The 26,191-nt window shown below is 41.5% G+C and overlaps 1 protein-coding gene and 1 pseudogene across 1 annotated transcript; one reads left to right on the top strand and one right to left on the bottom strand.

The window, feature by feature from the left end:
* Window positions 1-5,188: 5,188 nt before the first annotated feature.
* On the bottom strand, window positions 5,189-7,189 carry LOC145045105 (uncharacterized). The gene is made up of 5 exons (XM_078993449.1): window positions 6,952-7,189; window positions 6,355-6,789; window positions 6,053-6,276; window positions 5,477-5,943; window positions 5,189-5,402 (listed from the first exon to the last, which is right to left on the bottom strand). Exons 1-5 carry the CDS (start codon window positions 7,187-7,189, stop codon window positions 5,189-5,191), a joined length of 1,578 nt encoding a protein of 525 aa, XP_078849575.1.
* Window positions 7,190-24,170: 16,981 nt separating this feature from the next.
* On the top strand, window positions 24,171-24,275 carry LOC144999415 (U5 spliceosomal RNA; annotated as a pseudogene).
* The last annotated feature ends 1,916 nt before the right edge of the window (window positions 24,276-26,191 follow it).

Here is a 26,191-nt window from a genome sequence, read left to right as displayed (position 1 = left end):
AAGTCATCAAGTTAGCATTTTTATGTTATAACCAAGCTAAAGAACCTCAGATCTAACCTTCCTAACCTTTTGGAGTTGCTCAAACTCATAAGAGAGGATTTATGGACTTAAAAGTGGACCTCTACAAAACCCTAACTAAACTAACAAAAAGGATTAGCAATATGTAAGATTTTTTACCTTCAAAGGCTCTCCAAGATACTCTAGATGCATAATCCACAAGCTCTTCCCACGTTCAATGTTTGGATACCACATTCTTATTCTTGAAAATCCACTAAAATGGCCATCAAAATCACCTTTGGGCCCAATACTCACTCTCCCTTGCAAATATAGGGCTAAAGGACAAAAAGAAGTTATGGAGGTTTGTGACAACCCGATATTTCAATTCTATGTAATGACCTAAAAAGCCAAGTATTGTAACCACTTTTGAAAATAATAAAATTAACTTTGAAAATAAAATGTACAAAAGTCTCCATTTGGTTACCTAGTATGTTAGATATCATTAAACCATAAGCGTACATAAAAAGAACGTCCAAATATGACTTCGTATGAGGAAGTTATGATTTTTCCAAGTTCGGTATAGCGGTAGACAGCTAAAAACTCGAAACAGAGAGCGAGCGACTTTTGGCCGGAATGACCTAAATGAGAATTGAAGGTCTCGACAATGGTATTTTAACGGTAAAAAGTCTGGAAAAAATAGACATCGGATAAAGAAGTTATGGATTTCTAATGAACTTTTCTTACCCCGACCTTTTAAAAATAAATAATAAAAATAATTTCAAAATTTGTTGACGGAGTCTAAACGAAAGTTGTAGAGCGTAGTCTCACCTACGCGTGGATATAAAGAACGTGGAAAACGGAGTTCGTATGAAGAATATATGAATTTTTGAAGTTTACTAAATAATTAAAATATAAATTTAAATAAAAATTTGGTATTATCCGAAAGAGGAGTCACCGGGCCAATCCGAGTTACGCCCAACGTACCTTCCTACGCCCAACGTACTTGAGGACTAGGCCTCGGAACGTCCACGTCGCCCCTCTACTCCCTTATGTCTTGTCCCGTCCAAAGTCCATGAGTCGAGGATGCGGTCACGCATGACGCACGGGTACGCTCCGCATAACCTCGTACGCCCAGCGTACCGAGGCGGTTCCCAACCCCTATAAAAGGGATGCGAGGGTTCCGGGTAAATTGCTCATTTTCTCTCCTTTTTCTTGCGTTTTTACATCATTTTGCGTGCAAGTAATATCCCGAAGCCCCGAAGGAAGTTTACGCTCCCGAGAATCCCGAGAAAATCCGCTTTCTCAAGTAAATTTTTTGCTCGGTTTTCGTCTCACCTTCTTTGATCTATCAAGTGAGTTCATACCCCTATAAACTACGCTTTTAAATGTTTGATAAATGCTTTTTATACACTTTTAAAGGGTGGGGGGGGGGGAATACAAGTAAACACACATATATTATCGTATGTAACCTAAAGCTTCACTATATAAACTTTTTATCTACTAATCATATGTGATTCATAACTACTACATGAGAACTTTCGTATGCAATATATATTCTCAATAACATATTGTCTTTTGGAAATAAAGCATGTTTATATATATATACGAATCAAACACTTTATTTATACTTTAAGTATACGTGATCATTTATGTCACTTTAAATGTTATACTTTACATAACAAGTGAGCATTACACTAGGGTTTACTATATGAACGAAACACACACTTTGAAAAAATATAATAGGTATAGTTTACGAGAAAATCATGAACATTTACATACTAGAAACACTATGTCAAAGAGATATTTCCATACACAAGAACAAATGGACATTTTCATACGTAAATCTGTTTTATACTAAGTTTTGTGAGACATTTCACGTACTTTCGAGTATGCATTTTAAGTCATGTATTATATACCATAATCCCTTGTAGGGGGAGCGTGATACTTGTATATAGATCTATACGGGATTGACAATCACACACCTAAGTTGTTAGCTACAGTTAGGCCGACAGGCCTGGGGTGACAAACGTCATGACTTTCCAACGCCTGAAGAACGTTGTTATAGGCATCCTGGTCAAATAGTATGATAATAAGACTCACATGGAGTATTAAAAACACATTGATTTACGGAGTTTTTCAAATGCCTTAACGATTTATACATAAACCTTAACGATGTATCGTAATTTTTTATTTTTAATATTTATTCTATAATAATCTTATAATTTGTTTTCATTATACAGTACCTACTTTATCTTTTATTCCATAATTTAAAATTAAATGGTTCATCTAACATAAACTTTTTATTTTTTCCTATTATAAATCATGTTCTACTTAAATAAACTACTATTATTTTGGGTTTTTTCCATATGATTAATGCTTATTTTATATAGGCCAAATGGCATAAAAAACCTCCAGTTTGTCTAAAATGTTCGGTTTAACCCCTAGCCACAATTTAGGTCCAGAGAAACTGGGTAGTTGTCCAAGTTGTGTCGCAGTAGCCCTTTAACCTGCAAACTCGCTCATTTAATTGAGTGCTACCGGTCACCCTAACCATAAAGTCAAGATTGGGGCCCGTCGTCTTCAAGTGTGCTCCCAATTCAATTGAAGGTTCAAGAAGCGAGATTTTCATGGAAGAAATTTATGACAACATCCCGATCGAATTCGAGCACCGTGTGATCTTCACCAGGTAGGGTTAGCGAGAACATATGCGGGTGTGACGAATTTTTCCCAATTCAGGTCGCACACACACCTAAGAACTATGGCATAAAGTATTGAGGGTGCCCAAATTATAGGGATGATGACGGGGGATGTGGGTTCTTTAGGTGGATCGATGAAGAGGATTGCATGCCTTCAAGGTCCCAACTCACGGCCTCAAGGTCCCAACTGCACCTGCATAAGAACAAGAACAGAGACACATTGATAGTTCTAGTGTGTTTGATTACAGGACTTCTAATGGCAATATTTGTGTGTCTTATTGTAGTTATCCATCAAGACGTAGTTGGTAGATTGGTATTAAGTCTGTAATAGTCTCTTCCAATGGTATGTATGTGTTGAAACCCCATTTTGTGGTAATGAAGTTGGGTTTAGTGTCTTATATACACCTGTATTTAATGGTAAATTAAACAAAATATGTTGTTAATATGAGAAATTTAACAACAAAGTATGATTAAAATGAGACAATTTGTGCTCTTATATGCAGCTGTATAGCTTGTGTATATGGTGCCAATTCAACAACAAATGTATAGCTTGTGTATATGGTGCCAATTCAATAACAAATTGTATGCACCTTTATAGCATAGCTTGTGTATATGGTACCAATTCAACAACAAATAAAAAAATTGTATGCACCAAAATGTAAATAGACTTGATTTAAATTAGAAAATGGTGGAATTACAAACATGTGACCAAAAAAAGCACAAACATATACGCTAATGTATGTGGGTGGATTTACAAAATATACCAAAAATATTTATAACAAAAAGAGATTTGTATGCCCATCTATACCTTCCCCGCCACACCCCCACCAACCTAACTACCTATTCCAAAGTAACATGGTTTCTAGCTGATGCTCAACTGGTGCAGTGATGTCTTCCAATTCTAACTCTGGGATATTTCTTAGCTCCTCCATTGTGTACCCTGCTTTTAGATACGAATCTATGTTATTAGCAGTCAGGTAAGTCTTCTCTACCACATCATCATCCTCATTGCCCTCATTGAACGCAATATTATTCTCCATAACTTCTTCTTCAACCTGATCACCTAGTATACCATTTATCCCCATATCAACATCATCAAGTACCACATGAAGATCAGCACCTACACTCATACCTCCTCTACTCACACCCTCTTCATCAATAGCGACATTCACTTATTTTTCAACCTGATTACCTTCAATGACACCCCTTCTTCTTAAGTCACTTATACCTCCTCTTCTAATTCTCATTTTCCTCCTACCAGTAGACCCCGATGCTTGATTGGGAACATATAGATTTTTGTCTCTCTTTGTTTTTCTCCTTAAAGGAGGCATAGATTCTTCTTCAACCTGATCAGTAGGATATTGATTAGGAACAACTGCATGATTAGGGACAATTAGAGCAGATGGTCCTGCTTCACGATTAGGAACACTTAGAGAAAATGGCCCAAGTGCCTGATTAGGATGTTGGTACTGAGTATGTTGTTGACCTTTTCTTGGTCTTCCTTTCTTTTTAGGTTGGTTGGGAACTACAGACACTGGATCATTTTTGCAACCCTTTTTGTTGTGTCCATACTACAAACATCTCCCACATCTAACAGTCATTGCAACACTCACGTTATTGGATGAGAATTTGCTATCTTTCTCAATTACACTCCTCCTTCTTTTGGTTGCAGGCCTACCAGGCATTCTCATAGTGATGGGAGGCAGAGGCTGAATGTAAGATGTTTTTTCCCAAAGACTACTCCCATCTACGATACCAAGTTTTTTTTCTCCAAATAGTGTACCGTACCAAGTATAGATGGTATAAGATTTTAGCTACCAGTACCGTACCAAGTGTACTTGGTACCAATTAATTTGGCTACCAACAAATTTGGTTGGTATATATTGGTATTTGGTATATACCAAATTTTTTAACTAATATGTACTATACATGAATATAAGTTGAATTTGTGGACATTTAGACGTTGCCTCTCTCACTTCTAATAGTAATTTTTTTGGAAACCACTAAAAGGATTAAAAGATGTCCACCCCTAGCAAGTTTTTAGAAGAAACAAATTGTAACAGTACAAATACAATGAGTGAGAAGTTAGTATTCCTTTTTAAGTTTTAGTGTATGTATCACCGATCTCGTGCACATCAAACAATAAGTATCAAGAAATTTGTCGATCAATGTGTTAGTTTAGTAATTCTAAGACTTGTTATTTGTTATTCTAATTAAAACATGAAGATAGGAGAACTCATATTTCTTTGTATTTATGAATTGATATATATATATATATATAAGTTGGTACGGTACAACCGTGGTATTCAAAATTTCATACCGTTACCGTACCAAGACTACTTAATTGGCATGGTATTACCAGCCAAACATATTGGCTACCAAACAACTTGGCTACCAATTTAATTGGTTCGGTTTGTAACATGTTGGTTGGTTCTCTGTGGTACATATTTGTCAGCCCTACTCCCATTGACTGGTTGTATGTTGGTTGAGTAAGCCTAGAGGAACTTTTCTTTGGTGAAATACCCATTGATGTACTCTTCAAGGACATGATGGATGTAGTTAATAGTTGCATTTTCATGGACACATGGGATTCCAGTCAAATCCCATAGCCTGCAAGTACAACTCCTTGCCTCCAAATCAACCTTGTAACTATCTGTACCCAACCTTGTTTCAAAGACTTCATCTTGCCTATGAGAGACATACCAATACCTACAAGTAAAAGTTAAAGTAATGTAAGAGTTGATGAAACAAACTAGCTGAAATGGAAAAAAGTAAGATCATACCTCATGTTCTTCCCAAACAACTTCATTTTCCTTATGATAGCTGGACAAATTGCACTTGTCCATTTAGCACTTTCCTCATTCATGTATGCACACTTATCCATTGCATATATCCTTATTTCTTCAAGCATGGTGATTAAGGGTTTTTTTCTAGCATCCACTATAATCGAGTTGAAACACTCAGACAATCTGTTTTCAACAGCTTCACATGCATAACTTGTACCAAAATAAGCCATACACCAAGTTTTGGGTTGTTTTGACATCAGGTACTCGTATGCAGATGGACTCAACCCCTTTATCCTTTCCATGTACCTCATATAATCAGATTCAACACAGCTCATTGATGCACCCCAAAACAGCTTCTTGAACTCTAATCCAGTAAAAGCTTTCCCAAAGTTGGCATAAATGTGCCTAGCACACTGCCTGTGCTCAACATTAGACATTACATCCCTAACAGCTTCTACTAAACCCTATAATAACAAGTTACAAAATCATAACATAAGCATAATATTATAGGAAATAAACAATAGAATATGGTTCTTACTTTGTGCTGATCTGATATGATCACCAAGCCATTGCCCTGTCAATGTCCAAATCATCCCTAAGAAGCTCAATAAACCATGTCCAATTATCTTTATTTCTAATATCCACAACAACCCAAGCTATTGGGTACACTTGGTTATTGGCATCTCTTCCAATTACTGTCAACAATTCACCTTTTATGTGACCCTTGAGAAAACATCCATCCAACCCAATGACTTTTCTACACCCTCTTTTCCATCCTTCAGTCAATGCCTTGAACCCTATGTAGAATCTATGGAAATAGTTCTTATCATCTTGATTGTTAGAAGTCCTAGAAACACCAACAAATCATGATGAACCTGGATTGGATCTTCTCAACTCATTTGCATAATCCCAAATCCTAGCGTAATTCTCTGTCAGTTTGCCTTCAAGTAATTCTTTGGCCCATGCTCTAGCCCTACGAACTTGACCAATGGATACTACACACTTGTACGTCTTCTTGATATCAACTATCAACTCCCTAAGTTTCAACTTGGGTTTGTTGGCAATCTCAGTAATGTAATGCCTGCCTATCCATTCAGGGGTAACCATGGCTCCAAATTTGAACTTTCTACCACATACATGAGTCTGTACCAAACTTTTTAATTGAACTGTTTTATCATTGTACATCCACCCTGCATACAGTCTAAAAGGACACTGATTTTCCTTCTCCTTTTCCTGACCCTTCTTTCCACATCTCACTACTAACCTTGTGCTGTCACATTTATCATAATATAGCCCATATCCGTTTGCCACTGCATAGTTTTGAATACAAAACTTTAGTTGTGTCGTAGACTCAAACATGTCACCTAACTTGGGTTCCATAAGATCCCATCTTGTATTTGGATCATGAATTTTGTGATTTTTCTTCACTTTCTCACTTTCTTCAACAACCTCTCCATCACTTTGTCAGTCACCATCATGATAAACTTGTGCTCTAACCTCATCAGCTATGCTAGAATTGCGTAGATTATCATCACTAAGAAGTACATTCAGAAAAGAATCCTTACATTTGTTTAGAGGAGAAAGAAATTCGTTCTGAGATTCATGATCCATGTAGATACTATGCAGCTCGAAATCCATCTCACTCAGGCCTGCGAATGGCTCGTACAAACCACCAAAGACATCTTTGAAGACATCATCTGAGAAATCCATCGCCTTCGTTGAGAATTCCAACTGATTTTGGTGTTCAGTGACGTCGCATTCGTTTAAATTTGAGAGTAATTTTTGGTGTGAGTAAATTAGGGTTCACAATTAGTTTAGCATGCATTAAGAGTAACAGAGGGTGATACGGGATAAATGGGGGGAAGCGGTTGATCCTTCTTCCCGCTCATTGTGGTTACCAACACGTGGCCTCCTATTTAAGTGAGAATCACCAGTTACAAACATGTTTATCAGGTAATAGGGCAATTACGACACAAAGTAGACAACTACCCGATTTCTCTGGACCTAAATTGTGGCTAGGGGTTAAACTGAACAGTTTAGACAATCTTGAGGGGTTTTATGCCATTTGGCCTTTTATATATTGTCAAAAGATCTTGAGATAGTGGATAACTGGAGCATTAGTAGAAAAAGTTAAGGTCTCGTTTGATAGTTGTCTAAAAAATTCTATGAATGAAAAAGTAACCATGGTGTTTGATTGTATATTTGTCTAACTGTGTTGAATGATGAAAAATAATCATATTATCCTCATGTTCAATAAAGCATCATATATATATATATATATATATATATATATGTGTGTGTGTGTGTGTGTGTTCAACATTTATGTCCAAAAAACCAGCATGCTTGAACAAAAAATAACCCCAAAAACAATTACAAAAAATAATCAAAATACATGTTCTCGTATGCACGAAAATTAGAAGAAAGAAGAAAGAATGATGAAAAAGATGAAACAAATTTTGATTTTGAAGCAAAAAAGATGAACAAAAAATCAAAATTTAACATACAATTGAAACTGATGAAGCATAGAAATCAGAAGAAGGAAACATGACACAGATGAAACATACAACCGTAGGGATGTCAACGGGAGCAAACGGGAAGAGGATTACATCCCCTACGCCACCCCCAAAATTTTCCCGTTCCCCCACCCCCACCCTTGCCCCCGAATTCCCCTTTTGACCCCCGCCCCCGATTGATTTTGGGCTACCTTATTTGGGCTAAAAGAAGTTTCTGTTTAGGACTAAAAGAAACTTTTTTTTGGGTAACAAATACATATTTATAACATAATTCTAATTGTTACAAACGACTTCAAAACATGTTTTTTGTTGAATTTTTGTACATAAAAATCATTTTATTGTTTATTATATTTATATAATTAATATATCAATTTATATAATTTATTAACAGGGCCCCCACGAGGGTTTCGGGACAGGACTACCAACCCCCGCTTACACCCCGAAATTAAAACGGGGATTAACCTTACCCCCACCACCGCCCCCGTCCCTAATTTTTTTCAATGGATGCCCCCATACGGGACGGGGCCCCCACGGGATTTTTTGACATCCCTATACAACCAAAACAATTCATAGATTCTGATCTTAATCCAATTAGAAACCGATGAAGAAATAATAAAGAAATATGAAAAAATCTGAACAAAAATTAGAATGTATGTTCTCCTCATATGCATAAAAATCAGAAGAAAGAAAAAATAAATATGAAAAAAGATTAAACAAATTCTAATTTTGAACATAAATGTAACGCCCCAATTCCTGTGTATCAATTGTGGTTATAATTTTTCATGATTTCAAGGACTCGAAGAGACGGTTGCCTGACTCGTCGAGTAGTAGCGAGCTGGTCTGCGTGTTTAAGTGACCTACTCATCGAGTCCAATAAGGGACTCGACGAGTAGGAGCTGGAGAATGAAACCCTAATTCCGGGGTTTTTCACCCTATTTAAAGGTCCTTAACTTTCCTCCTCAGCCTCCCTTGTCACCTTCACGTCCAGAGAAACCCTAATGGATAGCTAGTCTCTACCCTTGAGTGTGTGAGACCAAAAGAGAGTGTATTGGAGCATTTCTTGAGAAGTTGAGAGCTTGGAACAAGAAATAGCTTGTAGATCCCATCTTTCCAATGTTGTGGCATCAAGATTGAGGTATAAAGTTACCACCTTTACATTTCATTGCTTAGATCTCCCCTTTGTGAAAAAGAAGGATCATTTATAGGGCAAGATAGAGTTATTTTTGGGTTTGAGCTTGTCACAAGGGCAAAGTTTCAGATCTTGACTCCCCTAGGCTTTATGGACAAAAAGCCTCAAGCTTTATGAAGCTATGACCATCCTTCATGTCCAAAACCTTCTCCTAATGCTAGTTATGAGTGTTTTAGTTCCATATAGCCTTGCATGCACATAAAGTTTGCAACTTTACGTGATAAGCATGCCCTGGGAAGCTGGATCTGCAGTATGGAGCCTTAACATGGCTTAAAAAGCATCTGTATGGATGAATGACTGAAGGGACTTGGCGAGTCGCATGGTAGACTCGGCAAGTCATATGAAGATGGTCATTAACTCAAGGGGTTGGATGAACAACTCGGCGATTCCAATGAAGATTGCCTTGGGCTTGGCGAGCGGCATGGTGACTTAACGGGTTGGCAAGTTATGCAGTGAACTCAGTGAGTAGCTAAGGGTACTCGACGAGTTGAGGTCAACCTAGACTGTTGACCTTGATAGTTGACTTTGACTTTGACCAAGGGTTAACTGTTTTGACTTTTGAGGATAATTGGTAAGCGGGAATTTATGAATTGGATCATTGATGGTTATAGGTGTTGGAGTTTGGGGTAGTGTTTCGGGAGCGTGATTTCACGGTGCAGTTTTGCATTGCAAGGTGAGTTATCCTCACTATATCAACAGGGTCTAAGGCACCAATGTAACGACCCATTCCCGGTATGTTAATTCATTGGTAATCGTTGTAAGTTTTGCACGAGGGACTCGGCGAGTTCATAGCCTGACTCGCCGAGTAGGGTCGCGACTTCGAGCACGCGTGAGTCGGGGACTCGGCGAGTCCATATCCCTGACTCGGCGAGTCCATCCATCTGGGTGAAACCCTAAATCCCCGGGTTGCCCACTATTTAAGTCACCTTATAGCCCCATTCTCGCCTCCCTCACCCTGAGAACACTGTGAGAAAGAACCCTAATCCACCCTTGTTTGAGCTAAGTGTTTTGTGCCATTTTGTGAAGGTTTGAAGAAGGAGAAGAAGAAAGGAGCAAGGAGAAGAGGTGTAGTGCAAAGATCCAAGGGCAAATCTGAGTTATTTGAGGTATTTTCGGATTTCCCCTCTTGTTATATGCTTTAAACCTCCATTAGAGCTCTCCTAGGATCTAGTTGATGCTTGTTCCAAGCCTTATGTTTGCATGAATGCCTTAATAAGTCGAGATATCGTTAGATCTGAATGATTGGGTGTTGTAGAGCCCAGATCTACTGCCTTTTTGGAGTTACTTTGCATATTAACCATAGATCTACCCATTTTGTGCATCTTTTAGCCTTATTTCCCTTATTCATGAGGTTGTACACGTAAAGTTGGAAACTTTACGTGGTAAATCAGCTTATTGGACTCAGATCTATCAATTGTATGTGTTGGATTCAAACAAAATCGAGTAAAAATCAGTTGCATGGCGGCAACTCGGCGAGTCGGGAAGAACGACTCGACGAGTTGGGTCGCGAGTTCCCGATTCCTTCATTTTTATCAGTGTCGAGTGGATCCAGTGAGTTAGAGAGTGGACTCAGCGAGTTGAGGGTAGACTCAGTGATGGAGGGACTCGGCGAGTTGTTCATACAACTCGGCGAGTCCAAGGCAATCTTCTTAAGATCAAGAACAACTCGTCGAGTTTGTTCTTACGGCTCGGCGAGTCGGATGAAGATTGTCTGAGTTCTTGGATCAAGTGGGTACTCGTCGAGTCATGTCACACTCGACGAGTAGCAGCGTGTAGAACTGAGAAGTGAGAGTAGGACTCGGCGAGTTGGGCGGCCGAGTCAGCCCAAAATAGAGTTGACTTTGACCAAGGGTAAAAGAGTCATTTTACCCCAAGCGCAGTATTTAGTATTTGATTGAGTGTGTTTATGGACTTGTAGCCGAGGAGATCCAGGAGCAGCAGCAGTTAGCTTCCCGAGCCACATACTCAACAGCCAGCTTACGAGGTGAGTTTCCTTCCAGTAGGAACGGGTCTAAGGCCACACTGTCGGCCCGTTCAGTTAGCAGTAGTTTCCGGATTTAGGTCCGATGCAGTAGCTAGTATGTTTGATGCCTTCGTGGCTCGAACAGGATTTGTGTGCTATGTTTTATGCGTTAAGTGTTATGTGTTCCGGGTTACGGCCCGATGTAGTATGCCGTATATGTGTTCATGTTAGTTGATGTGTTATGCTATGCCATGTTCAGTCAGTCAGTTCTGGACTTCAGTCCGATGCAGGGGACAAGGTCCCAGTCGGTTCCGGACTTTGGTCCGATGCAGTTAGTTCCGGACTTCGGTCCGATGAAGTTAGTTCCGGACTTCGGTCCGATGCAGGGGACAAGGTCCCAGTCAGTTCCGGACTTCGGTCCGATGCAGTTAGTTCTGGACTTCGGTCCGATGCAGGGGACAAGGTCCCAGACAGTTCCGGACTTCGGTCCGATGCAGTTTCCGGGCTTCGGCCCGATGCAGTGGGCGAGGCCCAATATGTGTTTATATGTTATTGTATGGTATGTGGTAGTTTGGGGGAGCTCACTAAGCTTCGTGCTTACAGTTTTAGTTTTGGTTTCAGGTACTTCCGCAAGCAAAGGGAAGAGCTCGGGGTGATAGCATCGCACACACCACAGCTTAGCTTTTATCCTAGGGATGGTTTTAGTTGTTTTGGATTTGATATAGTATGATACCGTTTTCCGCACAGTATTTTATTATGATTTGGGTACATCGCGTATGTTTTTTTTTATGTTATGATACTCATATTATGGTTTTGATTATATTGAAAAACGAAACTTTTGGGTCGTATTTTTGGGTCGTTTCAAGTTGGTATCAGAGCCCTGGTTTGAGGGATTCGGATACACTTTCGGGTGTATCTGAACTCAAACTAAGGGAAATAAAAGATTTTAGTAAAATAAAAATGTTTTACCAAAAAGAATTTTGAAAGCACTTAGAAAGAAAGAATTGTTTTTAACAAGATAGAGGTGTGTGCATGAGGTCAGCCGAGCTCAAGTAAGTACTCCCAAATTACCCATACAAGTTAATTGTTCAGTTTCAGTTTCAGTAGAACAGCATGCTAGTATAGGACTAAGGATCTAGGAGAATGCCTTATGTGCCTGCTTATGTGTTACAGCTTTATGAGTATTGCATGCTAGTACTGAGTAGACAGCAGTAGGATAGCCTGATTAGGTTATGCCTGTTAGTGGAAGCTTAGCATCCTATGCTAGTGCAGTTTCTTGTTATGAGAATAGTTTGGCCTGAGTCTCTTTCCCTTATCCGAATGCTGCTTGCTTCGTGCTTGATGGGGTTCTGAGTAATGGGAGTTAGCCATTATGTGAACACGTCACACCACATGTGATCAGGTTTGAATAATCCCAGAGTGCTGGAACTGGCCCTATTGCGCAACTCTTGTTTGAGTCCAACCGTTGTAGGGACGGATCTTTTACTTGAAGGATTATCTGATCCTCATCACATGTGATGGTGTTTAGGTGGTGGCTAACTGGCATTATGAGGAGGCCTACAGCAGCTGAGGACCAGTCGTGTTGAGCTTGAGGTTTCCCTAGGGCAAGCCTAGGATGAGAGTAGCAGAGAATAGAAGTAGTAGAAGTGACTTGGTGGAGTCAAGGCAGTTCTTGAGGAAAGTACGGATAGATGTGGAAGGTAGTATGGGCCCGTACTACTGAAAGCAGAGGATCCGTACTCGAATCGAGGAAGGCCAAGACAAGACCAGGAAGCTAGTAGCAGTGTCATGATCCCTGGAGATATTTCAGTGTTCTGATGTTGTTATGATATGTTTCAGAATGGTAGTTTTGCGTCCGAGACCAGCAGTCGGCAGCTCAGATGCCGGAGGGGGATCAGGATCGGGATCAGGCCCGGAGGTCGGGCAGATGGATGAGCAGACTAGAGAGTTCCTTTCTTCTGAGGTTACCCGCATCATACTGGAGCAGACTCCTGTGATCTCCGGTTCGATCAAGGAGGGTATTTTAGAGCTGATGGATGAGAGATTGAGTACTTTCCGTGCTGAGATGGCGGCCGTGATGGGGTCGCGCACACTTACGTTCAGGGAGTTCAGGGCATGCGAGGCTCCAGACTATCATGGGGCGTGGGACCCCATAGCGAGTACCAGATGGTTGGCGGATGTGGCCAACGCTTTCCGCACTAGCAGGTGTCCCGAGGGGGACAAGGTCAGATTGGCGTCCTGTCTTCTGAAGGACAGGGCACGAGATTGGTGGGAGGAGGTCGGACATGCCATCGGGGATGATGCGGCATTGGATGCCATGACCTGGGCTGATTTCTCTACCAGGTTCAGGGCGGAGTTTGCACTGGTCATTGAGGTGCAGCAGTTAGCTAGGGAGTTCCAGGACCTTACCCAGACTACCGAGACAGTGGCGGAGATCACCGCCAAGTTTAGGGAGAGGGCCCTTGTTGTTCCTCAGTATGCAGCCGATGAGGAGATGAAGAAGGCCCGTTATCATGAGATGTTGCGGAGTGACATCCGCATGTTTGCGAGCCGGTCCAGTTGTAAAACGTTGGACAACATGATTGCTAGAGCCAGGGAGAGGGAGATTGATCTCGAGATGGAGAAGAAGAGGAAACCGGAGGCGGTTTCGGGTTCAGGCAGTGTGGGCAAAAAGCCCAAGGTTTTGGATCACAGGTCTAGGAGTCAGCAGAGCCACGGTCAGTGTGGCAAGTGTGGGAGATTGCACGAGGCGGCGTGAAAGGCAGGGAGTTCCGGCTGCTACAAGTGCGGTCGGACTGGGCATTTGAGTAGGGATTGTACGGCCCCTACTACTACGGTTACAGCATCAGATCTGATTTGCTTTCAGTGCAATCAGAGGGGACATAAAAAGTCCCAGTGTCCCAGTTCAGCTGCAGCAGGGAAGGTGGTTGCACCTGCCCCTGCCACCTTGAGGATTACGGATGGCCGGCAGGGCCGATCTGATGCGCTAGTGGCGAAGAGCAGGGCATTTCAGATGACAGCAGAGGAGGCGCGAGCGACTCCTGATGTGGTGACGGGTATGTATCTTTCCTCCATCTTTTAATTGTTATTATATCGTCTGAATATTACTTGATGATATGTTTTATTTAGGGTCGTTCTCGGTGAACGACATCTCTGCTTTGGTATTGTTCGATTCGGGGGCTACCCGATCATTTGTATCGCTTGCGCTTAGCAAGAGATTTAGCAGAGCTCCAGGGGAGCTGGATTGTCCATTAGAGGTTGAGATAGCAGATGATAGGACCATGAGGGTCGGCAGAGTACATAGAGGGTGTTCCCTTCAGATATTTGATGAGCAGTTTTCAGTGGACATGGTTCCTATTCCCCTGCGTGGGAATAAAGTTATTGTGGTCATGGATTGGCTAAGCCCCAATGGGGCAGTGATTGATTGTGAGCTTCAGCTAGTGAGGGTTCGCACTCCCAGTGGGGGAGAGATAGTGATTCAGGGCGAGAGGCCCCAGCGAGGACCGACTTTTTGTTCCGCCGCAAGGGCGAGGCGCTATGTTCAGCAGGGTTGCACCGGTTTTGTAGCTTACATCTTGGATGCCCGGGAGAAGGGCAAGACGACGATTGATGATGTTCCTATTCTTCGTGACTACCCGGATGTGTTTCCCGAGGATTTTCCGGGGATACCTCCAGAGAGGCAGGTTGAGTTCAGGATCGACCTAGTTCCTGGTGCGGCTCCGATAGCCAAAGCACCGTATCGACTTGCTCCCCCTGAGATGCAGGAGTTGTCTACACAGCTTCAGAAGCTGTTAGACAAGGGTTTCATTTGGCCGAGCAGTTCGCCTTGGGGAGCGCCGATCTTATTTGTGAGGAAGAAGGATGGGTCGCATCGTATGTGCATTGATTATCGGGAGTTGAACAAAGTAACGGTGAAGAACCGTTACCCACTTCCGAGGATAGATGACTTGTTTGATCAGCTTCAGGGAGCGTCTTGGTTCTCCAAGATCGATCTACGCTCCGGTTATCATCAGATGAGGGTTAGAGATGAGGATGTACAGAAGACTACTTTCAGGACCCGGTATAGTCATTATGAGTTCGTGGTGATGCCATTTGGGCTCACCAATGCCCCAGCCACGTTCATGGATCTCATGAACCGCGTGTGCAGACCGATGCTGGATCGGTCGGTGATAGTATTCATAGATGACATCTTGGTATATTCCAAGACACAGGGGCAGCACGAGGAGCACCTGCGGGAGGTGTTGGAGACTTTGAGGAGGGAGAGACTTTTCGCAAAGTTCTCCAAGTGTGAGTTCTGGTTGCGCGAGGTGCATTTTCTTGGTCATCTCGTCAACCAGAAGGGTATTTTGGTAGATCCGGCCAAGATTGAGGCCGTGATGCAGTGGGAGGTCCCGAGGTCTCCATCTGAGATTCGGAGCTTCCTAGGGCTGGCAGGGTATTATCGGAGATTTATTCAGGACTTCTCCAAGATAGCAGTGCCGCTCACCCGACTAACCAAGAAGTCGGTGGTTTTTCGTTGGGGGCCTGAGCAGCAGGCGGCGTTCGAGACTCTCAGACAGAGATTGTGCGAGGCTCCGATCCTTACCTTGCCAGAGGGAGTAGAGGACTTCGTAGTCTATTGTGATGCTTCGATCACAGGTATGGGAGCAGTATTGATGCAGCGAGGCCATGTGGTAGCTTATGCCTCGAGACAGTTGAAGCCTCACGAGGCTAATTATCCTACCCACGACTTGGAGCTGGGGGCAGTTGTATTTGCCCTCAAGATTTGGAGACATTACCTTTATGGGGTCCGCTGTACTATATACACGGATCACAAGAGTTTGCGATATCTTATGGATCAGCCGAGTTTGAACATGAGGCAGAGGAGATGGTTGGACGTGCTGAAGGACTATGACTGTGAGATCCTTTATCATCCAGGGAAGGCCAATGTGGTGGCTGACGCCCTGAGCCGCAAGGTGACGACGGCCCCTATCAGAGATCTGTGTATGAGGATGACAGTGATCACTCCGTTGTTGGAGCGGATCAAGGAGGCTCAGATAGAGGGCCTCAAGGAGGAGAGGCGGAAGTGTGAGAGGATAGTGGGCCGAGTAGCTTCATTTGATTACGATAGTCGGGGTTTGTTGACACTTCATGGTAGGGTGTGGGTACCGTACTGGGGTGGGGTACGGCAAGTATTGATGGACGAGGCTCATAAGTCTCGATTTTCTATCCACCCAGGAGCGACGAAGATGTATCGAGATCTTCGACCTGATTATTGGTGGCCCTGCATGAAGCGGGACGTCGCTTGGTATGTTGAGAGATGTTTGACCTGCCGAAAGGTCAAGGCGGAGCACCAGAGACCTCACGGCAAGATGCAACCGTTAGACATTCCCGTGTGGAAATGGGAGGATATCACCATGGATTTTGTCACCAAACTCCCCAGGACCGCACGTGGAGTGGACTCGATATGGGTAGTAGTGGATCGATTGACGAAGAGTGCTCATTTTATTCCGATTCAGGAGAGTATATCGGCGGAAAAGTTAGCCGATATCTATGTGCGGGAGATTGTGGCACGTCATGGAGTGCCGGTATCGGTGGTGTCGGACCGAGATGTTCGTTTCACGTCCAGATTCTGGAAGCGGTTCCACGACGAGATGGGTACTCGTCTCCATTTCAGCACCGCTTTCCACCCTCAGACTGATGGGCAGAGCGAGAGGACGATTCAGACTCTTGAGGACATGCTTAGGGCATGTGTTCTAGATTTTGGGGGCAGTTGGGATACGTATCTTCCGTTAGCGGAATTCTCGTATAACAACAGTTATCATGCGAGCATTGATCGACCTCCTTTTGAGATGTTATATGGCAGGAAGTGCAGGACCCCGATTTGTTGGGGCGAGGTTGGTCAGCGAGTCATAGGGAGCACCGAAGTGGTGCTCAAGATGACTGAGTTGATCCAGTAGGTCCGTAGTAGGCTGCAGACTGCGCAGAGTCGGCATAAGAGCTACGCCGACAGGAGGTGTTCGGACTTGGAGTTCCAGGTGGGAGATATGGTTCTTCTGAAAGTCTCACCTTGGAAAGGTGTCATCAGGTTCCGGAAGAGGGGCAAATTAGGCCCCAGATTTATTGGTCCTTTCAGGGTTTTGGCCCGGGTGGGTCGGGTTGCTTATCGATTGGATCTTCCCGAGGAGCTTAGTCAGATACACAACACCTTCCACGTGTCGCAGTTAAGGAAGTGTTTGGTGGATGAGACAGCAGTCGTTCCCCTAGAGGACATTCAGGTTGATAGCGACCTGAATTATATTGAGAGTCGGTCGTGATTCTGGAATGGAAGATCAAGACCTTGAGGAACAAGGTAATTCAGCTAGTGAAGGTGCAGTGGCAGCACCGGAAGGGGTCTGAATGGACGTGGGAGGCTGAGGAGGAGATGAGAGCGCATTACCCGGAGATATTTGCAGATCCAGCCGAAGCAGACTTCGAGGACGAAGTCTGAGACAAGTGGGGGAGAATTGTAACGACCCGTTTCCGATATGTTAATTCATTGGTAATCGTTGTAAGTTTTGCATGAGGGACTCGACGAGTTCATAGCCTGACTCGCCGAGTAGGGTCGCGACTTCGAGCACGCGTGAGCCGGGGACTCGGCGAGTCCATATCCCTGACTCGGCGAGTCCATCCGTCTGGGTGAAACCCTAAATCCCCGGGTTGCCCACTATTTAAGTCACCTTATAGCCCCATTCTCGCCTCCCTCACCCTATGAACACTGTGAGAAAGAACCCTAATCCACCCTTGTGTGATCTAAGTGTTTTGTGCCATTTTGTGAAGGTTTGAAGAAGGAGAAGAAGAAAGGAGCAAGGAGAAGAGGTGTAGTGCAAAGATCCAAGGGCAAATCTGAGTTATTTGAGGTATTTTCGGATTTCCCCTCTTGTTATATGCTTTAAACCTCCATTAGAGCTCTCCTAGGATCTAGTTGATGCTTGTTCCAAGCCTTATGTTTGCATGAATGCCTTAATAAGTCGAGATATCGTTAGATCTGAATGATTGGGTGTTGTAGAGCCCAGATCTACTGCCTTTTTGGAGTTACTTTGCATATTAACCATAGATCTACCCATTTTGTGCATCTTTTAGCCTTATTTCCCTTATTCATGAGGTTGTACACGTAAAGTTGGAAACTTTACGTGGTAAATCAGCTTATTGGACTCAGATCTATCAATTGTATGTGTTGGATTCAAACAAAATCGAGTAAAAATCAGTTGCATGGCGGCAACTCGGCGAGTCGGGAAGAACGACTCGGCGAGTTGGGTCGCGAGTTCCCGATTCCTTCATTTTTATCAGTGTCGAGTGGATCCAGTGAGTTAGAGAGTGGACTCAGCGAGTTGAGGGTAGACTCAGTGATGGAGGGACTCGGCGAGTTGTTCATACAACTCGGCGAGTCCAAGGCAATCTTCTTAAGATCAAGAACAACTCGTCGAGTTTGTTCTTACGGCTCGGCGAGTCGGATGAAGATTGTCTGAGTTCTTGGATCAAGTGGGTACTCGTCGAGTCGATGCCACACTCGACGAGTAGCAGCGTGTAGAACTGAGAAGTGAGAGTAGGACTCGGCGAGTTGGGCGGCCCAACTCGGCGAGTCAGCCCAAAAGAGAGTTGACTTTGACCAAGGGTAAAAGAGTCATTTTACCCCAAGCGCAGTGTTTAGTATTTGATTGAGTGTGTTTATGGACTTGTAGCCGAGGAGATCCAGGAGCAGCAGCAGTTAGCTTCCCGAGCCACACACTCAACAGCCAGCTTACGAGGTGAGTTTCCTTCCAGTAGGAACGGGTCTAAGGCCACAATGCCGGCCCGTTCAGTTAGCAGTAGTTTCCGGATTTAGGTCCGATGCAGTAGCTAGTATGTTTGATGCCTTCGTGGCTCGAACAGGATTTGTGTGCTATGTTTTATGCGTTAAGTGTTATGTGTTCCGGGTTACGGCCCGATGTAGTATGTCGTATATGTGTTCATGTTAGTTGATGTGTTATGCTATGCCATGTTCAGTCAGTCAGTTCCGGACTTCGGTCCGATGCAGGGGACAAGGTCCCAGTCGGTTCCGGACTTTGGTCCGATGCAGTTAGTTCCGGACTTCGGTCCGATGTAGTTAGTTCCGGACTTCGGTCCGATGCAGGGGACAAGGTCACAGTCAGTTCCGGACTTCGGTCCGATGCAGTTAGTTCCGGACTTCGGTCCGATGCAGGGGACAAGGTCCCAGACAGTTCCGGACTTCGGTCCGATGCAGTTTCCGGGCTTCGGCCCGATGCAGTGGGCGAGGCCTAATATGTGTTTATATGTTATTTTATGGTATGTGGTAGTTTGGGGGAGCTCACTAAGCTTCGTGCTTACAGTTTCAGTTTTGGTTTCAGGTACTTCCGCAAGCAAAGGGAAGAGCTCGGGGTGATAGCATCGCACACACCACAGCTTAGCTTTTATCCTGGGGATGGTTTTAGTTGTTTTGGATTTGATATAGTATGATACCGTTTTCCGCACAGTATTTTATTATGATTTGGGATACATCGCGTATGTTTTTTTTATGTTATGATACTCATATTATGGTTTTGATTATATTGAAAAACGAAATTTTTGGGTCGTATTTTTGGGTCGTTTCAACCAAGGTCAACCCTTTCTCGGATTGTATACTTGTATTTTTTTGATATGCTTATTGATCTGTTAGATCGGTGTCCTGGTAATTAGGACGGTATTAAGTTTAGTGACCTGGTTTAGGTCAGTATCCTGGTATATTAGGACGGTATTATGTTTAGTGACCTGGGTTAGGTTGGTATCCTGGTATATAGGATGATGCTATGTTAGTGACCGGTTAGGTTGGTATCCTGGTTAGGATGTTGCTATGCTATATGATATGCTAAATCGGTTTGTTCGTTTATATTTAGATGCACATGTTTATTAGCTTGGGGTAAGGGTTGAGGCAGGTCATGCTGTGTGCAGTAGGCCAAGACACCTTGGGCGGACCGGGTAGACTGCATGGCTGGGCCAGGCAAACCTAGTAAGGCCGAAGGCCCAACGAGCAGTCCGGATAGGCTGAAGGCCCCGAGAGGGTGGTCCAGACGTGCTGAAGGCTCGGATAGTGGGCCAAATAGATTGAAGGCCCAGTGCGGGGGTCCAGTCATATTGTAGACTCAGAGAGTGGACCAGGTGAACTGAAGGCCCGGTAGGGGGTAACCAGTCACACTGTAGACTTGAGATGCATGGTTGTTTTGTATTTGTTGATATGACATGGTTATGGTTATATGAGGTTGGTATTTTGGGGGTAACTCACTAAGCTTTTGGGCTTACAGTTTCAGTTTATTGTTTCAGGTTCAACGGATGGTCGCGGGTAGGTGAAGGCGTGACCGTACACTTCCTTGATTGATGATTATGATTTATGGGAACTCTAATGTATAAAGTATTTCGAAAACAAATTGTAATAATTGAATGGTTTCAAATGATTTAAAAAGTTTTAATTTGGCTCGAATTTTGTGGGTGTTATAAGAAAGATGAACAACAATAAAATTTTAACATACAATTGAACAAAAATCATATGAAACATGCAATCGAAAAAAACCAAAGATTCTAATTTTAATCCAATTAGAAGAAGATCAATAGAAAAAAAGGACGATCTTTACCTATGGGCGAAGCTGGTGGTAACAACCCAAAACCCGGTAAAAATTTTCATTTTTAAAAATCGAAATACAACAATAATTTGTTCCCAAAAATTCATTACATCATATTATATCAAATATCAGAGTATCAAAACATATAAGTGCGAAAAGTGCTGGAGAGTGAATGTTGCGCCATCAAGTCGGGTCCTTCCCTTTTATACCGGGAGTAACTAAAACACCCAAATAAACTGTAAGCAAAAGCTTAGTGTGTTATCCAAAATATCACACTACATTCAACCGCATAATACTAAGCAAAAAATATAGTTGACATGGGTTACCCTCATGGTCTTAAGTACCTTTGACCCATTTATATAGTGAGAGAACTCATCTCGCACTGCTGGTAAAAATACTGCTCGACTTTTGGTTTGGTACTCTCACACTAAATAAACACAATTATCCTAATTAGAACCAGTTCACAAATCCAAAACATAGGCCCAATTCCTAAGTCCAAACTCCTACACTAAGACCCAAATGTCTTCCCCCCCCCCCCCCCCCTAATGGGCCCAACATCCAAGGCCCAAATTAATAATGGGCCACAAGGCCCAAAAGGCCCAATCATGACATCAATGACCCGATAATAAATTTAGAGGCCCACTACACTAGAAAATCTACGCCCAAATTTAATTAGGTCTCAAAAGGCTCAAAAATCCGTCAGAGACCCAAAACCCACCGGGAGCATACGCCCAACATACCTCTTCAATATGCTTAACGTACTGAGCTTATGGGTCATACGTGCAACGTGCAACCTAGTACGCCCAACGTATAAGTTGCTTTGCACCAAAATCCTTTAAGTGCTTAATGCATAAAGACAACTTGTCCAAATTCCAGATCTTGGTTGATTTTAAGGTCCTAAGGCATAAAGTTGACAACTTTATGCCCTGGCTTGCCATATATGATCCCAACATCCCATTCTATTCTTTAAGACATTTCATAAGATCTTAACTTATGCATGGAGCCATAGAAGTCATCAAGATAGCATTTTTATGTTATAACCAAGCCAAAGAACCTCATATCTAACCTTCCTAACCTTTGGAGTTGCTCAAACTCACAATAGAGGATTTATGGACTTAAAAGTGGACTTCTACAAAAACCCTAACTAAACTAACAAAAAAGGATTAGCAAGATGTAAGCTTTTTTACCTTCAAAAGCTCTCCAATATACTCTAGATGCATAATCCACAAGCTCTTCCCACGTTCAATGTTTGGATACCACATTCTTCTTCTTCTTGAAAATCCACTAAAATGTCCATCAAAATCACTTGTGGGCCCAAGACTCACTATCCCTTGCAAATAAATGTTTTAAGGACGAAAAGAGGCTATTGAGGCTGTTTAGGGCTTGGTTAAAATGATATAAGTGTGTTTCAATAGGGTTCATGCCATGAAATTAGGGTTTTGGTCATCAGCCTCGTACGCCCCGCGTACAAGCCCCAACCACCCGACACATATGTACGCCCAACGTATGGAGGGTCCATAATTGTCAAAAATAAAATGCTTCAAGGGCATTAACGAAATACATGGATTTTTGAATGTTATAATGGTGAGGAAGGAGGTTGTTCGGGGGGGGGGAGGAGGTTAGTCGGAAAAGAGAAGCGCTCTTGATCGTCGAAGGGAAGACGATGATGACAGAAAGAGGCGATGTACGTGTTTCTTTTTTTTAGGGCACAATTGTCCAATATGTGTTTGTTTTTCATCCGGACTTGGGTTTGTGGCTTTCTGGGAAAAACTCATCTTACTGGGAAATATGATTTTTTTTTGTCCAAATGAAACGTCTTTCCGGCCCATTCAGCCAAAAAGATATTTATGGGTCTGGGAATATGTTTATCAAACAAGACACACACACACACACACACACACACACATATATATATATATATATATATATTAATGGGTAATTGAGATGATGGATAAGTGGAGCATGCATAGAAAAAGTTAAATATCATATAAAATGGATATTAAAGGGTTATTGTATAGAAATCCTTTAAGTTTTTCAATTTTGTGCGGTTTTGTCCCTGTGACGAATTTAGGTGCAGTAATGCCTAATATTTTGGTATATTTGTTCAAATTTGCCATCCAACCATTTTTTAAGCTTCTATATAAGGTTACAGTCTATGTGGTGTTGATTGATCAACATATATAGCGATGCCGTGGTTGTCATGTTAGTGTCTTATGTTTGGAATAAAAACGAGCTTGACAAAGGAATAAACATCACCGACAAGAATCGAACTCTTGACCTCCGAGAAAAGATCGAGGTATGCGGATTTACCACCAAAATCTTTGGAGGTACAAAACTAACAAAAGTTGTAAAAATTAATGATTTTTTATGTCAATAACCCTATTAAAAATGTTAACTATTGTAAATTATAATGCATACATGGATGGTGACAAATAGACAATGTATCAAGTTACTACATTGATGGGATGCTATAATTTTGTATATTATTTTATAATTTGAATTTTGTTTGTTGCGCATTGCGGTGACGACAATGCGTTTTGTATGTTGAATTTTGACGATTGTATGGATAAAAATCAAGTATTATTGCATGATTTGTTTAAGCATGTTCGAGGATGGTCAAATGGTTGGAGTTTTACCAAGATGCTTTCATGTTTTTCATGTTGAGTGCATTGATGAGTTGTTAGGCTTACATACCACTTGGCCTATATGTTATCTTGAGGCAGTTCACATATAGCCTATTAGGGCATGTTACATATTAAGGGAACAAAATCAATATTGAGTTATTTTGGACTCCTTTTCACGATGCATTAACTCTTGTAAACGAGATAAAATATAATATATTGGAAGATAACATATAGTAGATGGATATAATAACATTTATTGTACGTTATCTAGCTATCTTTACACATCATTATATGCATTATAGGGAAACTTAAAGGTTGTTGAAATAATAATATTTTTCATATTAACATGGGTTAATTATGTTTTGTGTTACTATTACGACAATACATTGAACTCTATAACTTTAATGGATTGTAGATTATTATTCCCATTTCTTATGAAAATTTGCCATTTTTTCCTACATCGCAATAAATTTTACAAAAGTTCACTAAAACATGTTTTAACAAAAGTTCACTAAAACAAATGCAATAGTTTACAAAAGTTTTCTTAAACATGTTTTAACAAAACTACACTTAAACATATTTAAAAAAATGATTTATCTGTTTAGTTTTCTTGTTTAAGAGCAAATGACTATTAAACTCTAATTTAATGAAAATAGTGATTTTGATAGAGTAAAAACTAGAAAAGAGGAAAGGACTTGTCTGGTGTGGAGTTCATCCCATATTGCCTACTTGAAGGAATCTAAAAGTGATTATATAAACCATGCAGCTTGAAAGTTTAAAGACATGCAACCATGTTATAAGCACAAAGCGAACTATTCTTTCGCCTTTGACTAAAACATATTGTGTGCTTGTAGCATATACCAATTTTTGGAGAGTCTCTTCCTCTATCGAAGAGCTCCAACTAATCCTTTAAATATTAAAGGTTTTAGCTCTAAGAATAATCAATATATATTCATCAGTGTTTGGATATTTTGTAATTTATAAGAACTTGTGAAGTGATTAAGCCAAATCTCTCTCTATATCTATCTATCTATCTATCTATCTATCTATCTCTCTGCATTATAGATTGTTTTACCACAACCTTTTGAAATTTTGAGCTTTAGAAGGAAGGAGCTCGTGTTATTAGGATTTGCAACAAATATTACTACTTTGCATGGTTGAGGATAGAGTACTAAACTTTTATTTATTTATAAATTTTTCATTGATTAATAAGTGTTTAAAAGACTAACTATTAAATCGTATCAATATGCATGAATTGTTAGAAAGCAAGCTAAAATACTAAAAGTTTAGTAGAAAATCTTCTGAGATACATTTGAATGAGCCACTGAATTTTGTAGCGTGTAAAAAAAATCTTTGGATTTGTTTTTCCAAAATAGTTACTATAACTTAAATAACATATATATTTTATTGCTCTTATCATAAGAAACATGAAACAATAATCTAAAACATTGTTTTTTTTTCTACAAGTTTAATTTATTGGCGGCTTCAATAAAACCATTTATGTCAAACTTTTGTCACAAAATAAGCAGAAATGTGTTAGTAAATATACAATAGGGAAAATGAATTACAAGTCCAACGATGTAACATCCAAAAATTTTAAACCAAATTTTAAACTTTTCAACATAAAAACCAAATATTGTTTTTTACAAAATATTTCAATATATTATTCATCAGAGTCTCCCGGCAACAAAATCATAAAGATGAGGGGCGGTACGGTCACGTCTTTGCCTTGCCACGGTCTCCTGATGTACCTGAAACAATAAACTGAAACTGTAAGCTCGAGGACTTAGTGAGTTACCTCCAAAATATTAATACCACACCGATAAAACCATATTAATAACTAGATAACAACAATATGCATACTGGGCCTTCAGCTTGACTGGACCTCCTTGCAAGGCCTACAGTCTATCTAAATCTAATCTGAGCCTACAGTATGACTAGACCACCATGCGGTGCCCACAATCTATTCGGACCGCTCGTTGGGTATATTGGTTTTCAGCACAAACCAAGACCGCCTTGTAACAACGTGAATTTTCAAAACAAATTTTTCATTTTTTGCAAACATCAAAACCATCATTTAATATTCTGAAACCAAATGTGTAACAATGTCATCATAACAAAATACATCCCATGATCATAAAAACAGTTCCTTCGTCAGTGTGTACAAATTACGTCGGCACCTTCCCACGGTCCTCGCTAGTACCTGAAACACATAACACAACAACTGTAAGCATAAATGCTTAGTGAGTTCCCCAAAATACTACTTACGCACATACACCTTTCCAGGCCCTGACCTTCCGGTCCATGTGTCTCAGGGGACTTCCGTCCCGACTCGGTAAACCTTCCGGTCCTACCTGCGTCAACCTTACGGTCCACATCACAACGCCTTTCGGCCCATAACATATACGCCTTCCGACCCATAACATAATGTCTTCCGGCCCATATCAAGCATATCATACATAGCACATATAAACGATTTACTTATCATATACAATGCATATAACTCATAACATATCCGACCTTCCGGTTATACAATAAAAACCCTTATGGGTACAATATAGTGAGAAAACTCACCTCGTGGAAAGTCTAGAATCTCGCGCACTCACTATCTCCAAATCCCAACGGAGACTCAACCTCGCCTAATCATAACGAATATTATTTTAATTAATATAGACTTCCACAACTAGACTTTACCCCTTATCATCATTCCTTAAAGGGTAAAAGACCATTTTACCCTTCCTTGACTCAAAGTCCACATGTTAACCAAAACCCTAAAAGTAAAAAAAAGTCAACATTCCAGTACGCGGGGCGT

This window comes from Lactuca saligna, chromosome 5, assembly GCF_052625555.1.
Source record: "Lactuca saligna cultivar CGN05327 chromosome 5, ASM5262555v1, whole genome shotgun sequence".
Classification (NCBI taxonomy): Eukaryota; Viridiplantae; Streptophyta; class Magnoliopsida; order Asterales; family Asteraceae; genus Lactuca; species Lactuca saligna.
Note: the sequence above shows the minus strand (reverse complement) of the source record. Positions and strands in the feature narration are given on the sequence as shown.